The sequence below is a fragment of the Heterocephalus glaber genome, unplaced genomic scaffold (assembly GCF_053883595.1).
Source record: "Heterocephalus glaber isolate CG9 unplaced genomic scaffold, H.glaber_assembly_v1.0 deba00001472, whole genome shotgun sequence".
Taxonomy (NCBI): domain Eukaryota; kingdom Metazoa; phylum Chordata; class Mammalia; order Rodentia; family Bathyergidae; genus Heterocephalus; species Heterocephalus glaber.
The window spans coordinates 13,191,186-13,208,227 of record NW_028258315.1 but is presented as its reverse complement, the minus strand read 5'-3'; the positions used below and the strand labels follow the sequence as shown (position 1 = coordinate 13,208,227).

The 17,042-nt window shown below is 37.8% G+C and overlaps 1 protein-coding gene across 2 annotated transcripts in view; it reads right to left on the bottom strand.

Moving 5' to 3' along the window:
- Nucleotides 1–3,180: 3,180 nt before the first annotated feature.
- The window catches only part of Rnf182 (ring finger protein 182), a 56,077-nt gene continuing 42,215 nt past the window's right edge, over nucleotides 3,181–17,042 (bottom strand). Inside the window, exon 2 of one of the 2 annotated variants that reach the window (XM_087181793.1) lies at nucleotides 3,181–6,257. In XM_087181793.1, the coding sequence (XP_087037919.1) occupies nucleotides 5,307–6,050 (744 nt within the window). In that variant the 5' untranslated portion in view covers nucleotides 6,051–6,257 and the 3' untranslated portion in view covers nucleotides 3,181–5,306. The remainder of the gene's footprint in view (nucleotides 6,258–17,042) is intronic. The other variant, XM_087181794.1, reaches the window with a different exon arrangement.

The following is a 17,042-nucleotide window of genomic DNA, read 5'->3' as shown; positions in this document are numbered from 1 at the left end:
TAGCCTCTTTAATAATTGGTGCTGGAAAAATTGGGCTTCAACTTGCCAAAGATTAAAACTAGACCTATATCTCTCACCATGCACTAAAATTGAAATGGATTAAAGATCTAAATATTAAAATAGAAACTCTGAACCAGTTGGAACAGAGGTTAGGTAGAACTCTTGAAGACATCAGTGTAGGAAAAGATTTTATGAACAAAACCTCAGTTGCCTGTGAACTAACACAAACAATCAACAAGTGGGATCTTTTCTTATTAAAAGGCTTCTGCACAGCAAGAGAAACCACCAGCAGTGTGAAGAGACAACCCACAATGTGGGAAAAAATCTTCACTTGCTTTTCCTCAGACAAAGGTCTACTATCTCTAATCTATAAAGAACTTAAACAGATCAGACCTCCCAAATTTAAAGACCCAATCCGAAAATGGGCATCTGAAATGAACAGACACTTCTCAGACAAAGAAGTAGAAATAGCAAATAAATACATGAAAAAAGTATTCAACATCACTGGTCATTGGAGAGATGCAAATGAAAATGAGATTCCACCTCACTCCAGAAAGAATGGCTGCTATCATGAAATCAACCAATAACAAATGCTGGCAGGACTGTGGGGAAAGAGGAACCCTGCTCCACTGCTGGTGGGAGTGTAGACTGGTACAACCACTGTGGAAATCAGTATGGAGATACCTCAAAGAACTAGGACTGGAAGTCCCATTTGACCCTGCTATTTCATTGCTGGGGATCTTCCCCAAAGAATTAAAAGAATCATACCACAGTGATATATGTGCGCCCATGTTCATAGCAGCACAGTTTGTGATAGCTAAAACTTGGAAACAGCCCAAATGCCCATCAACTAGAGACTGGATAAAGAAAATGTTTTTGTGTTTTTTATAAAATGGAGTACTACTCAGCCATAAAAAATGAGCAATTAGAGACATTTATAGCTAAATGGATGCACATTGAGGCGATACTCTTAAGTAAAATAAATAGGACACACATGTATAAATACCAAATAGTTTCTCTGGTGTGAGAAGCTGAAAGTGTAAATAAGGACTAAATGTATAATAGGTAATGTGAAATAGGAAGAAAAGGGGCAAAGGGGAAGGAAGTGGAAGAGCTGGGGGAAAGGATAGAAGGGAATGGGATTAATATGAGAAAATGGAAAAATAGGAACAAAATCTTTGTAAATAGGGAGGGATGGAGAGGTTGAAGGGAGGGCTGAGCAAGGGTGAAAAATAAGAACCAAGAGAGATTATGTAAAGGTGCAAATTTACAATGATGAATGTCATTATATTGTATACCTAAAATGTACCAATGATTAGAATGAATAATTGAAAATGTAAAATAGGAAGAAAAGGTGCAAAGGGGTAGGGGTAGTGGGAGGGGCAGGGGAAAGGAAAGAAGGGAAAGGAAAAATGATGAGAGATGAAAAAATGGAAATAAAGTCTTTGTAAATAGGGAAGGGTGGAGGGGGTGAAGGGAGGGCTAGGAATGGGGAAAAAATAAGAACCAAGATGCATTACGTAAAGGTACAATTCCCAATGAGGAAATGTAATTGTGTTGTATACCTACAATGTACCAATAAAAGAATTTAACAACAAAAAAACCCAAGATGTAACACAACCAGCTGTCAAGCACATTTTCTTCTCAAGAAATCCCAATCATCTCAATTTAAAAGGTTACTAGTTGGCAAATCTAATAAACTCCTGATTAATTAAAATGCATGTAGAGTAATTGTTTCGGTTAATTGAATGTTTTAATTAAATCAAGCTTCAACCACTTTTAAAAATACATTAACAACTAACTTAGTATACACAATATTCAGGACATGATTTAATTTATTTTTTTCCTAAACTTAAAGCACCTTCAAATTAGAAGTATAAATACATGTACAGTGAATACAGTTAGGTTCAGATTATACCATAGATTTAAATGACACAAGGAAATGGGCTGAATCAGTGTTGCCTCTGGGACTAACATGGAATTTACTTAAATTTCAACACTTAGTTATCCACGTTTTTAAACAAATCTTTTGCAATAAAGAAAACTTGTGAGGAAAGACTCAAGACTACACCTACAGGAATGAAAGTTCATACAGGGCACTGAAGAGCAAAACACACCCAACAAAGGGGAAAGATGTGGAAAGTACACACAACTCAAGCTGCAAGAGCAAATGGGTAAGCTCTTTTAGGGATCCCTGTAACCAATACCATCACTGGTTTCAAGGAAAGTTCTGGGATAATAGGTGGTATTTCCATGGTGCTTCAAAAGAACTGAGGTATTCATTTACCAAGCGGAGTATGCAAAAGGAGCAAGGCTCCCAAACTGTCGACCCACACAGAATAGAATGGGTGCACCTCCACTCCCCACTTCCAGGCTCCCCTGTGCCCAGGGCACGCTGCGAGCTGGCCTATGAATGCCAGGGTCCTCATGGCTTCAGGTCTACCTGGGTGAGATACTGAGAAATCTCTTCCAGGTGCCTCAGAAGACCCCTATCTCTTTACAACCCAGCAAGTGCTCATCACTTTCTGGCCTCTCCGTGGTTAAGCCCAGCTCACGTAAAGTTATGAGGGCACAGCCACTTGCTGTCTTGAACCTGCTTCTGTCCGTCTCAGGTAAAGATTTCAGAAGTGAATAAAATCATTATTCTTGATTAACATAGAACAGGTACATATTCTTGAATTGTTTCTACTTTGCTTAACAAAATACCAAGTAACTTTAAAAAATTTTCCCAGACCACATAAAGTAAGGTATTCTCCAAATAAATGGGATTCTATTATGTTGAGCAGCTAGGCAAAACATTGAAATCAAATCAAATAAATCAAAACTGAAAACAAATGTATTTATAAAGACAATATTTTTATTTCACCTTCCCTAATGTTTGTCCCCCACTTTTCTGTTTGTTTGGTTTTTGGTACTGGGGATCGAACTCAGGACCTTGCGCTTGCAAGGCAGGCGCCAGAACCACTGAGCTAAATCCCCGGCCTTTGTCCCCCACTTTTAACAAAAGATGAAGGCCTTCTGGAAGTGCCATGGGTCAGGTTAGCTTTGTCACAGGTTCTGAAATCTTTATGCGTATGATAAAGACGTTATTAGCTTAACCAATGTTTCTCAAAGTTCATGTTTATAGTTATCTAAAGTCAACCTGGGGCCCAGAGTAATAACTGAATCTCAGCCACAACTCAAGAAGGCAAACTTCTAGTCAAATTTAATAGACAAACAAAACATTATCACAGTGAATAAAATATTAAAGCATTGCCCTTTTTCCATTCAATAGCATAAAGATGAATTTTCTGTTATTGTTGTTGTCATACACTTAAAACTCTTTAAAACCAAGCCAACTAAAGAAAAAGACCGCTGTGATACACAGATACACACAGTTAGCACTGCAGACTTTATACAAATAAGTAAAACACATGGTACCCATGTCCAGAGCCTTCTGGAAATCTCATCATATAGGTCACCAATATTACTCAATGTTACATTTCCGACAAAATGAGGCATTTTTTTAAAAAACCTTATAAATATATAAATCCAAACCACAAAACATTTCCTAAACATTATATTTACTCAAAGTACAAATGAATTTCTGGAAAATGCATTCACAGTGCTACCAAAACTAGATTTTATGGACTTATAAACGTGGTTAGCTATATCTTGGGGCTTAAATTCATTGGACCATACCCCACATAAACTTTCTCCTCATACTTACCAAGGGCATACGTGTTCTCAGAGTTAATAGTAACACAAATAAAATCAAACTGCTATTCAAGATAAATATCAATTTCTCCTCCATAAGGAGATTGGAAGTGGCCCACTGTAACTATTTTGCACAACAAATACTTTATCACAAACAAGTTAAAGTACCCTTAGTGATGCCCTTTTCTAAGAGTTATAAATATTTAATGTTAATATCATTAGTGATGAGGTTTAGAGACTAAAAAGCTTTTCTCCCCTAATTTCTGTAAATATTCTATTCTCCCAAACCTAAAATCTGCTAGACAATTCATTCTCATAAACATATACATTCAACTTCCCCTACATCCTGAAAAGTCCATGAGCTCAGGTCTCATAGCTTATGCTTTTATTTGAAATAAATTTAAGAACGTCAATCTATTCCCAAACTGACTTAACTACAACAAGGGTAATAACATGCTTAAGTTGCACTCTGCCACCTCCACTTTCCTCCCTTGAAGGGGCTTTTCCAGCAAGGTGTCAGTTTCGAGTGTCCCTGGCTATTGCTTTGCCTGGATTTCTTTCTATAGCACACAGTTCTGCACATAACACAACAAAAAACTTAGGTTCTCAAAACTTCAACCCATGAACTAATTGTTTCTGGGTTTTCACTGTCACAATTTACCCCCAACTGTTGTAGGATTAAGTTAAATAAATCCTAATAAAATATTTTAAACTAGGAATTTACAGCAGCTAATTTAAATGGAACCTTGGTGGGACAAGGGGTGAATGAGCAAGGTAGTTAAAAATAAAGCAAAACTAAGATGTTTTAAGGAAAGATTCAAATGGAAGTTCCCATGAACAATAACTGTTCTACAAGAAGTTCATTCTCTTCACTTCTTTTCAGAGAAGCTGGAGGAGAAAGGGAAATGAACATGGAGGGAAGACAAGTGGACTTATTCTGCCATGAAGCCTACTTTGATGCAAATTGATCAATGTTTTCTATTCTCCTTAGTAATACACCAAAACAGGTATTCAATGAGACTACCCAAGGGAACAGGCCTAGTGTCCTCTTGGCAGGGGTGAATGCCCAGAGGGGACAGGTGTCTCCAAGGAGCAGCAATCTCACAGCGACATTACCTTCAGAGAAAGCACCTGAAGAAGATTGGGGTTCCAACACCCAGACTATGAGGGCACAGACTACAAACTCAGGTTGTGGAGCAACTTTGCTCCAGTGTCACCCCCCCATGTAGACTCCCCATGACTGTGAAAGGAGCAATCAGCGCAATCCTAATCTCTGCAAAGACCTCTCCTCCTTCACCATGCACCTCACTCTCGGGCCGTCTGGAGGGGCCTTGAGAAATGCTGCCCCTGCTCAAGGAAGTCTCATGGCTGTCACAGCCCATAAAGACTGAGCTCACACAGCTTTGCTTCTTTACTAATTCCTAAGTACAGAACACTTTCACCCACCGAGTCAACACCTGAATAGAAAACAGACCAGAAACATATGGCCAAGGCCTTTGTTGATGCCACGGACGCTAATCATTAGGAACATAAAAGAATGTAAATTATATAAATTATCAATTAACTTCAAACATGACAATATGTGTCAAATTCCATATTTTGCATATTGATCAAGAAGGGAGTGCCATACAGTCCAGAAATTCATGACAAACGCATTGGCAAAAACCATACACCATGAGGATGACCAGGCTGGAAGGCACGAGGCTGACAAAGACAACCCCGAGGGTGACCTTTTTAGACACTAGTAAGTAGATTCCCAAGGGTAAGGAGCTGAAATACAACAGCCCCAGCAGCCACACTAACACCCGGATGGAGGTCTGAAACAGCAGGGAGGTGCAGTTCCACACAGTCCAGCTGTGAGGCACAGTGGTGACAGAGTCGAAACTTGCAGGCCTATAAAATTCGACCACAGGAGTGGAGCTCAGAGACGTGGAGCTCTCTCGCTGCACCTCCATGATGGTTATGACCAGGCAGTTGGAGGACGTGTGGGAAGGGCTGACGAGGGAGGCCAGCCTCTTGGGGGTCAGCAGCAGCTCGGTGGGGTTCTCGGGCAGGCACTTCTTCCCTTTGCCTCCACAAGTCAAGTTTACCAGGATGTTGTTGTCATCAGGCAGGCTACTAACTTCATCGTCTGGCAGGCATGTCTCAAACCTACAGAAAGGGCAGACGATGACACCCTGTGGGGAGTCCCCAAAGTCAATGATCTTGTACAGGCATTTGGCACAGACCCTGTGACAACACCCCAGCACTTTGGGTTTCCTCTGCTTCAGGTTGTACCGACTGTAACAGATCTTGCACTCCAGCTCGTCGGAGACTTGAGCCTCTGCAGGGTCTTCGGGCAGCTGACTGGCCATCTTGAGTGACAGAAACAGTCTCGTGCAGAGGTGTCCAGCCGAGGAACAACTTTGATTAAGGCGTCCCACTGAGAATCATATCATCTGAACCAGGCAGGCAGGGGGAAAGGCTGGAAGAGTGGTGGGAAAAACCAGAAACTGTCCAGGCATTCTCAGCTTCTGCTTATAATTGTCTCAAATGCATCTTTAAAAGGCCACATGAAGGGTCTGCAAAGAAAAAGAGAGATTCTAATATAGTGAGCAGCTCATTGAAAAGGTGTTGCTGAAAGGTGCTTTATGGGATTTTCTGAACTTCAAGCATTAGAAGCAACAGACTTAACAGGTTAAATCCCTTCATCTTTTCACACCTTTCCCCACCTGTCCCCAGGACAGGGAAGTGTTTTCGCCACGCTTAGCTGTTCTGGTCCACAAATATGATCAGAAGGAGTTAAAATCCTAATGGGTGTGAAGTACACTGCACAGTGTGTGCTCTACAGTGTCTTTCAGGTGGAAGAGTTTTTCTCTCTGAAATTTCACCCTTTTGGAAAACAGAATGGGATACACATCAGATATAGACTAATTCAGAGAATGAGCGGGGTAAACAACAGTTGCTTAAATTTTTTTAAAAAATAGAGCTTACAAGTGTTTTTGGTACCAGAAAACAGAAAAAAGAAGAGGGTCTTGAGGATAAAGGTTAATAATGTGTTTTCAGAAAGTGTGTTGAGAGACGAGAGCATTTTTAAGTGGAGCAGACGGCTTTCACCTTCTCCGTGTAAAGAAATCTGTCACATAAATGTCTTTCTGGTTTGGCTATTCAGTTTCAAAGTTTCTGTTTCAATGCTGGTTTTGAAAGCCATAGTTTTGCATACACATTCACACAAGGTAGAATGCATAATGCCTCCAACATAAGCACTATAAACAAGTCAATCTAATTACTGAGAAAGAGAAGAAAACACAGGTAACACATGCTCAGTTATATCTCCACACAGGAAGGATTCCTGCGTGGCTATCAAGGAATACTCAACATTCACCTACGCACCTATTTTATTTCATGTAAACCATCTTTCTATGGTAAAGAGAAAGCATAATGCAAGCTTCAGTCTCATGACTAATAACAGCAATATTACTATCACTGGCTTTGGCCAAATAGTTGGAGGTTGACTGCTCATGTGCACAATCAACTGTCAATTTTCAGTGATTATGGAAGGGAGCAGCAATATGGGAATCTTCCAAATCAGTTTCATTTAGCTTGAATATATATATGTGGTGTTTGGGGTAGTAAATCTGTCTTAAATTATGCTTTGCCTGGAAAATATCAAAATGTATTTGAATTTCTGAGCACACCCCAAGCAATAATAGCAGAAGGCTGTCATAACATTTCTGGGAAGTGGAATGCAACCATGCCAGAATTTAAAATTTGGTATGGATCACACTGCATTAACAGAGAAGAGGTAGTGGGTAGCTAAGCTTGGACAATTTTTAAATTTATGAATAGCTGACTTGTGTAAACACATTATCTTTCTTCTTATGACCAGCTAATTTTTAAATTGATTTCCTATTCTAAAAGAATGTATAATGGATACCAGTGGCACTATGCACAACTGTGGCAAAAGAAAGTCAATCAAGAGAATCTCTGGCGATAAGCCAAGGCATTTAGGTAGAATTTTTAAAAATAGAGTTTACTATACATAAATTCCTATGTTTCAAAATTGTCACCATGAGCTAATATCTACTGTATCTAGGCTACACATAAAAGAGGATATATAGACACAAATATCAACTCTTCTATTCCCTTTCCTTCCATGTGCCCTACGTATTTTCCTCATTCTTGAACCTGACTGTGTTGAGGATATATATGTCCATGTCACTGCAAAATGTGACTGTGTCTTGCATACGATTACACAAAGATGTTGGTTAGGTTTGATTTTTCCTTCTATGGAATGAACATCTCCAAAATGACAGCCAAAGAACAAGGTGATTTATCTCAGTCACCACCCCTGGGCCTCGCTGCCTTCACAGAATGGTCCCCAGGCCTGGGCAGCTCACTGGTGACCTGTTTCTTGGACAGCTTCCATTCATGCCTTGCTGGTTACAGTGCTCATACAGCCAGCCCCCTTGTAGCCACACACAGACCAGAAGCTCATCCAAATGAAATATCCAATACTACGTTCTCTTTGCAGATTCTTCCCACTCAGCTTCATGCCTTTCCAAATTCAGGCATCTTGAAGACACAGTAGTGAGTTAACAGCAGCAATCACCCCCATTGCCATGGAAAGAACTAAGGTATGAAGAGTTGTATGAAAAGGAAAAGAAAGTTTGAAAGCACATTTGTCCATAACAATATTAGAGAAAAAGAGGGTAAAACAGCCAGTGAGGATAACTAAGCAGAATTGTATCTAAAGGGATAGAAATCTAGAGTAGACAAATACAAACACCATCAAAGGTTTTTGTGTGAGAACACATTACACTGTCAGCATCTGACAGTCAGCTGGCCACATTCCTACTTTCTGTGCCAAGCTTCCAGCCATTAGAGGAAGAGGAGAAATGTTCTACATTGGTCCAGCCACCATTTCTAGCTGCTAATTCTTAGAACCTGAAATATTTGCTTAACAATATTGAGCTGTTATTTGAAATAGCTTTCTTTTTCACAGAAATATTCCATCAGACCTTTGAATTCATTAAGATACAGTGTGGTATGATCATAATGTTTATATCTATAAAAATTCATATAGGAGCTCCTTAGTAACATGCAAAGAAAAGACAAGTGTTCAAATATCCAATCAAAAGAACACCAACTGTAGCTCCAAGGCCAACTCCAACAAACCCACTCCATCAACCGGAAGCTGATGGGCACCGCTGGGCAGCCCTGCTGACAGCCTTGAGCTCTGGCAGTATCCCTGGCAATGCAGCCACCACACGTGTCTCTGCCTGGAGTGGCAGAAAACAGCATGGAGACAGTGTCTCTTGAGAAGCCAGGCTACCAGATGCTGAAAAACAAAATTCACCTGTCCCACTGTGACTCTACAAGTCCCTCAGAGAACCTTAATAGTCTTGTATTCTTGGAATAAACCCCACCTGGCCATAGTTGGGTCATAAAATACAGTGATGGGTTCTTCTGGCTAATACTCATCTAAAATTTTGCATCTATATTCAAAATTAAATTGGTTTCTATACTTTTTTGGCACTCTACTGGGTTGTGGTATTAAATGTGTGCTTATTTTATAAATTCAGTATTTTTCATCTTCCGAAATTATTTAAATAATGGTAAAATTATTTGTTCTTTAAAGGTTACATAAGACTCAGTTGTAATTCCCTATGATCCCATTGTCATTTTCATGAGTGGATCTTATTACTTTTCCATCTATTTCATGACTATTGTTTTATTCAAATTTTCCATTTCTTCTTGAGTCAAATTTAGATTTATATTTGGCAAAGAAAAAAATTTGTTTCTTCTGGTTTTTCAAATTATTTGCCACACAACTGAACAAATTTTATACTGTTTAATCTTTTCTGAATCATTCCTTTACCTCTGATTATGTCCCTTTTCTCACTTGTAGTCTTCTAAATTTTTTACTATATTAATTTTCTAATCAAACAAATCCACACAATAGCCAATTATTAATGTATTTATCTATTTTTATTTCATTAATTTCATTTTTTCTTTATTAGTCCAATTTATTTTAACTTGTTTTGTCATTCATTTTTTATTTCATAATAAAAGTACAGTCTTTATTTGTAAGTAATAAATTCATCCAAAGACTAAATTTTCCACTGGCCACAGCTTTGCCTCTGTCGTTTTGGGATAAGTTAGGCTCATTTTATTGATTTCTTGATAGTTTATCATTTGACTTTTGATTTTTTTCCTTTGATACAAATGTTACAAAGAGCATTTTATAAAACTTCTAAATAGTAAATTTTGTATTACCTTTTATTTATTTCTAATGTTAATGGATTGATCAGAGAATAAGATCTATAAAAATCTCTTCCCTTAAATTTATTAAATTCCTCTTTTTAATCAAGTATAAGGTCAATTTTTCTAGGTATTTGAGAAAGGAACATTCTTCAGTCAAGAGAGACAAGATTCCAGTATATCTATTAAATCTAACATTTATTTACTCATTGTTCTATCTTAAGCTCTGTACAAGGTTATTACAGGCAGAGACAGCTGAGAGCTTTATTAAAGGGTCTCAGCATAACTTACATTTCTCATAGTTTTACTTTACAGATTTTGTGGCTATGTTATTTTGCATAAATTTTTCCTTTTTATTACTATATATTTTCTTTCCTTATTTATGTCTTGAACTTAAATACCTTGTCTAAACCCACTGTTGATAGTTCTACTGACTCTGCATTTGCCTAGGATTTTTATCCATTCTTTGATATTCAACTTCAATTACTTCCTTTCAAATATTTCTATAAGTAACATATAACTGGATTCCCCTTTTTAACTTAGTCTGACAGTGTCAAATTTTTAATGGGGAAAAATCCAGTTTATGTATGTTTAAGATTGTTGTATGGGAACTTACACTTTCCTTCTCATTTGAGCTACTTAATTAAATTTGAAATTTTTCCCTCTTGTTATCTTCCATCATCTTGAGTCTCTGGTTAACGTTTTGTTTGGCACTATTTTCTTGAGTATTTTTGTCAAAGAATGGTAATGTCTCTAAATTCTTGCATAAGAATGAACTTTTTCACATAGAGAAGGAAACAGTCACTTGGCTATGTATGGGGTTTTCAGAAAGCTGGCTTTTTCTCTCCATGATCTATGCAAGTTATTCCACTGTCTCCAGCATCCTGCGTTATAAATGAGAAATCTGTAGCTAATCTGATACTTTTTCATCACAGGTAATTAGCTCTGTCTGGAAGTTTCTAAGACTTTGTTCTTTATTTCTAACAGTTCAAGAACTTTTCCAATACATGCAAAGGTGTCTTTTTTCATAATCTTGCCTGGAACTTAATGAGTCATTTGAATTTACAGACTCAAGTCTTGATTTTTAAGCTCAGAAAATTTGTTTCTTATATTTATCTAATTATTGCCTTTCTTCCATCTGCTCCTTTTTCTCTTTCTGGCTCTCCTATTACTCACATGTTCTACTTCCTGGATCTATTTTTCTCTTGTGATTTCCATTTTGCTTTATATTTTGCTTTGCACTTTCAGATTCTGCCACTTGACCAACAAAGCTATCAATTCAAGTCTCAAGACTCAACAATGCCTTCAATTCATTTACTGGAGTGTTTCATTGGAAAATCCCGCACTGTATTTCATCTCTCGAAAGTCTTTCTGTATTGCATTTAAATCTCCTTATGTACTCTTACTATTTTTGTCAGGTTGACATCTGTCTCCAGCTGCCAGTCTGAAGCATGTGTTCCGTCTACCCTTCTCATTGGCTATGATGGCATTCTTCTTTGTTATACTGCTGCAGTTCTGGTCTGACTGATGGAAGACCTAAGTGACTGCAGTTCTGGGTAGTGGGAAGCAGAGTGGTCTAGCAAGACAAGCATGGTGGTGCTGCCAGGGCTTTGCAAGGCAATGGAAGCCTTTCTGCTCCAAAGCCCAAGGGAGAATTCAACCCAATCTAGTTCTTCTTCTCCTTGTTCTTTTGTGGAAAACACACACACACACACACACACACACACACATTGAAATGAGGGTGATTTCTTGGGAGTCCTCCAACCTTGCACCTCAGCACACCATATAATGTGCTCTGGTCCTCCCATGAAACTCACCCGATGCCAGTCTTCAGTACCCTCCCAGCCCAGAAGCAACCTCCTACCTGCTTCCAATTCCCCACCGTCAGCTTCCACAAAGCTTAGGGTTTCATCTGTGCTCAGGGGTCTGTTTGTTTCAGGAGTGATTTGGGTCAGGAGAGGTAGACGGAGAGTAGAATTGATAAGAGCAGCATAATGAGCCTTTAGCTTGATTTCTTCTCAGAATCCTTATGAACTACAGTTCCTGTGAGGGTTTTTTCACAGATATTTATCCGGATGGAAAGCACTGGAAGTTGTCATAAAAGTTGAATTTGGAAAGAACCTTGGCAATACTATTAATCACGTTTAGTGACTATTACATAAAGATGAATAAAAAACTGATATTTATTCCTAAGTTCATAACTATTTTTATAATCCATATGTTGGAATTCTTCCTTTCATAGAACTGTTTTGCTTCCTTTCCTGTATAGCAAACTGACAGCCAGGTATATGAATCCTTCTACTTTTCCTTGACTGTTCTTCCTAAATCATGCCTTTCAAGTTTTACATTTTAATTCAGAGAGTTATATTTCTATATACTAGTTAGGCATTAGATAAGAGTTCTTCATGCTCTTCTATTTTTAAAAATATTCATATATTTTTTTAAAATTTAAACTGCTTAGAGTATTTCTTGTTAGACTTTGGACTGCCTGGGGTCTTCTTTTCTCATTTTTCATTATATAATTCTTCTATTTCATAATTTAAATTTATTAGTATGTCATTTTACCTAAATATGCTTTGCCCTGACCCCTAACAAGTGTGGTAGACTGTTTACAAATATGACAGCAATAATTCAACAGCCCTGTACAAGTGTTTTTTGCAATGTGACTTTATTTCATCCCATCACCAAAGTAGAGGAATCCTTTACCATCCTTAAATCCTGGCTGGCCTTGGGACTTGCTTTGACCAATAGAACAAAGGTGAAGCAACTCCGTGGGTGATCTGAGCCCTGAGCCCAGAGGGCTGGGCAGCTTCTGCTCTTGCTCTCTGGGAACCAGAGACTACCATGTAAAAATCCCAGGCTCATTTCCTGCTGGTGAGAAATCAGAGGAGCCTAAGCTAAACCCTGCACCAACACCACTGAAGTGCACAAGACCATTATGACGCCCAGCCTCAACTGCACGACCCAGCACGAGCTTGTGTGAATGAGTGACCCCAGTGAGACCAGCAGGGCACCACCCCACCCAGCCCAAAAGATCACGCAGACTCACAAGCAAATAAAATATCGGTTGTTTGACACCACTAAGTTTTCACATGGTTTGCTTTGTGACAGTAGGTAACCAAATATGCCACTGTTTCTTTCCAAACTAATCCAAAGTCATTCTCTGGCTATTGAAACTGTTTTCCTCATTTAGCAATAAGTACCATTCTTACTATAAAAAGACTGCCTTAGAAATTCTGAAGCCACCCAACCCTGTAGCACTTTCATTTGTTTGTGTTACAAATCATTGGTCAAAGTGGTTTCTACATATTCTTTGAGGCATGAACTTTTTTCATTTTTATTATAACTTCTATTAATTAAGAAAATCTCTCTAAAGAGCTCAAGAGTTTTGAAAACACTGCATAAGCTCCATAACATAAAGGGCAATAACAATCTTCACAGATGTAAGCATGCCTTTGGATAGTAAGCACCTTTCTCAAGACGACATAAAAAATTGAGACAAAAGGAATTCAAATACAATAGAGCTAACAACAAAATCTGTAGCACCATCACTGTTATTGTTTGCTTATCTAGGGTTCTATTCTGTATTACTTCAATATCCATTTGAATTCATCATATAGATTTTAGGTTGAGTTCAGTTTCTTCAAAATATTTCATGTACAAGTTTCATTTAGTCTTTATCATGCTCACAGAGTTCATCAACCATTTTAGTTTGGCATTAACAGGATAGATTACATTTTTTTCCCTATGAAACCACAACTGCCAAATTTCCACCTTCATTTCCTGGATATCTCTCCCATCCCAGAAAATAAATATCACAAACAATGCTCAAGATGATGGGGCAATAAATTTCAAGAACTCTCTCATAAGAAAACTGATGCGAAAAGAAAACTGATGCAAGCTAAAATATTATTATGTTTATTATCTGTGGTTTCTGTTGTTGTTAAAGATAGACATAAAAGGCTTGCTTCTACTTTCAATTTCTTTTAGGACCAAATGGAGCATCATTCTTCAAACATTTTCATTTCTTGATCATCAGTTTTTATGACATTCTAAATTCTTTGACTAATAACTCCATCCCCAATAACACATGAATGATTCTACCACTTATAAAACCATCCTTCTTTGTGAATATCAAGGCAGAACATTGGCTTTCTAAGTTCAGCTATGGATAAATTATACACACTTGCCATCTCTCTAATGTCAAATCTCTTTCACAAAACCCCATGCTCCTAATCTTATTATTGATGGCACCTGGGTCTCAAATTAAGCTTAAACACACATGTGGCATCTATTCTCAAGAAAGTCTAGTTTTTCCATGTAGAGATTCAGAAGTCAGCTTCTGTTAGAGCTTAGGTCATGTTACTGTTAATAACTACTACTAATGATATGCTGATCTGTCTCTGATAGTAGTCCCAGCTATCATTTTTCCTTTCAGGAAATTACTAATATTTAAATTTTATATAAGTGATAGTCTCAGAAGTAAGGCTTGTGCTATGCCTTTTCATTTTAAAACAATCCTTCCTGCAATAATAGAAAGTAGAAAATCCTAAAGCAACAGACTCAAAATATTTTTAAGATGAGATGTACTTCATTCTTGAAGGACAATGGCTGCTTCTTTTTGTGTGTGTGTGGTGCTGGGGATTGAACTCAGGACCTTGAGCTTTTGACGCAGGCAGCAGCACTACTGAGCTAAATCCCCAGCTACAATGGCTGCTTCTAAAAAAACTTAACCTGCAACACCAGTAAGCCATACAGGTGCCTGGTACCATGAGGACCAATTCCAGAAAGCCTCCCTCAAAGATTAAAACTTACTTCTCCCCTCCTCCAAGACCAAGCAGTTTAATTTGACAGGGAATCATAATCTATTAATGATCTAGCTTAGTTTTGAGAGAAACTATCATATATATATATGTTTTGATATTTCTTAAAGTTTCAGAGATAACAAATATCTGTTCTATAAAACTAAAATCTTTACTAGAAGCCAAATCAAAATTATGTTTTCAATTTCAACTAGAAAATCATATTTTTCAGTTACAAGTTTTATTATTATTATAAATTATTCTGGCTTTTTTGAGACAGGGACTTGCTATGTATTTCCGGCTGACCTTGAACTCATTATACAACCCAGGTTGTTCTCACACTCACGATGACCCTCTGCCTCACCCATGCCTGGCACGGATAACAGATTTTTTTTGTAAACTCAGTTCTTTATTTAGTTTTATAATTAGAAAATTAATGAAAACTATTCACTTCAAAACTAATTTCTGGAAATTTCTGAATTGGGACCAAAGTATCATTAGAAATTTAGATATTATGCAATGGTCTGAAACTCATTACAAACAAAAAACAATGTTTAAAACCCAAATATAATTAGTAAATAAAGTTCTCAGGCTTGTTATGTTCCCAATTTGGAAATTATTCTTAGAACTGATGCTAAAGAACATACATATATATATATATATATATATATATATATATCATGAGTAGCAATTGCTGATGCATTATTTGAAGCAGTTTTAAATCAGTAAGGGAGAAAAGAATGAGTCTTCTCATACTATGTCTAGGTCTCCACATTCATTTTCAGGATGCTGGGTGTGACCAGGAGCGTGACCATGACTTGCAGGCAATCTTGAGATGGAAGCACATAGCATCTTAAGTTAGGAAACTCAAATTTGGGACTTGGCTCTGACTTGATTAAAATGTGGTCTTGAACTAAGAGATAACACTGGCCTCACAAAGTTGCTGTGAGGAGTCAATGAAATCACTTAGATGTAAATATTTCACATAAATAAGCACTAGATGACTACTACTAGAAATTTAGAAATAATGTATTCATTCATATTTCTGAAGTACTTCAAGCATTCTAAACTGGTGGCAGAAAGAATATGCATTAAACACAAATTCAGAAAGTATACTGGTTTTCTGTCTACAGATAGTCAGGGAAGCAAAATCTATCAATTTTGCAATATTGCAGTAATTTCTACTGCCTGATGAATTGAGAGGAAAATGTCATTTTTTATTTTGCATATATTATATATATGACACTAACAAATAATGTATAAATCTCCTAAGTTTACATTGTTTTCTTGGTACTTTACTCTTTACTTGAAAGAGCCAAACAAAGATATAATTTAAGAAGATCACAAGTTAATAAGGATACAGCCTAAATTAACAAAACTGACTTGAGCCCTCTTTCATTAACTTAATCTCGTTCCCTTATTATTTCTTTCCTCTACCATTTTCCTTGGTCAAGGTTTTAAAAACTCTAAACTTATTGACAATAAAATAAAATGTCTGAAGAAATCAACTGCTACATGTGGCTGGTGAATGTCCCTGAAGACCCATGCATTAAAGGCTTGGTGCCCAGGGCAGCGCTACTGAGAGGCAGGGCCCAGTGGGAGGTCCCTGGACGGCTGGGCTGTGCCCTCTGAGGAGACTGTGGGACTCCACTCCATCCTCTCTGATTTTGCACCCTGGCTTGTGATGTAAGTGGTTTTCCTCCTCCACATATACCTGGAATTTAAGATGTCTAAGACTTAAGCTTCGATCCTTACCTCTCACCCCCAACATGTTCCAAACGGTTCTTCCCATTCCAACACGCAGCACTCCCATTAGCTCAAGTTTTCCAGGCCCCATACTGACAGTCATCACTGAGTCTACATTATACATGCCCTCACCTCCACTCCATTGCCAAGTCAATCCTATGTCCAAAAGACGTCTCCAGTCTTCTGTTGTCATTCCATCCCCATTACCAACGTTCTAACTAACCCAACTTTTGACCTTGTTCATTACAAAACTGCCTAATTTGTTTCTGCTCCTAATTTGGTACAAGGAAGACTATTTTCTTTGCAATTGCCAAAACTAAGCTTCAAAATATATAAACTGGATTATATTCCTTGTCGGCTTATAACACTTCAGTAGTTTTCCAGCAATAGAGATTAAAACCCAAACTCCATATATCAAGGCTCTGTACAATCTGGCCTCTGCCTTCCCTCCACCCTATCTTGAACCCCTGTCCATTTGGCCTTCCTGTCACCCTGGTCTTTGTTAAGTTTCATGACAGTCCACTCTCCTGCTTTGGGCTAGTTCCTAATATGAAA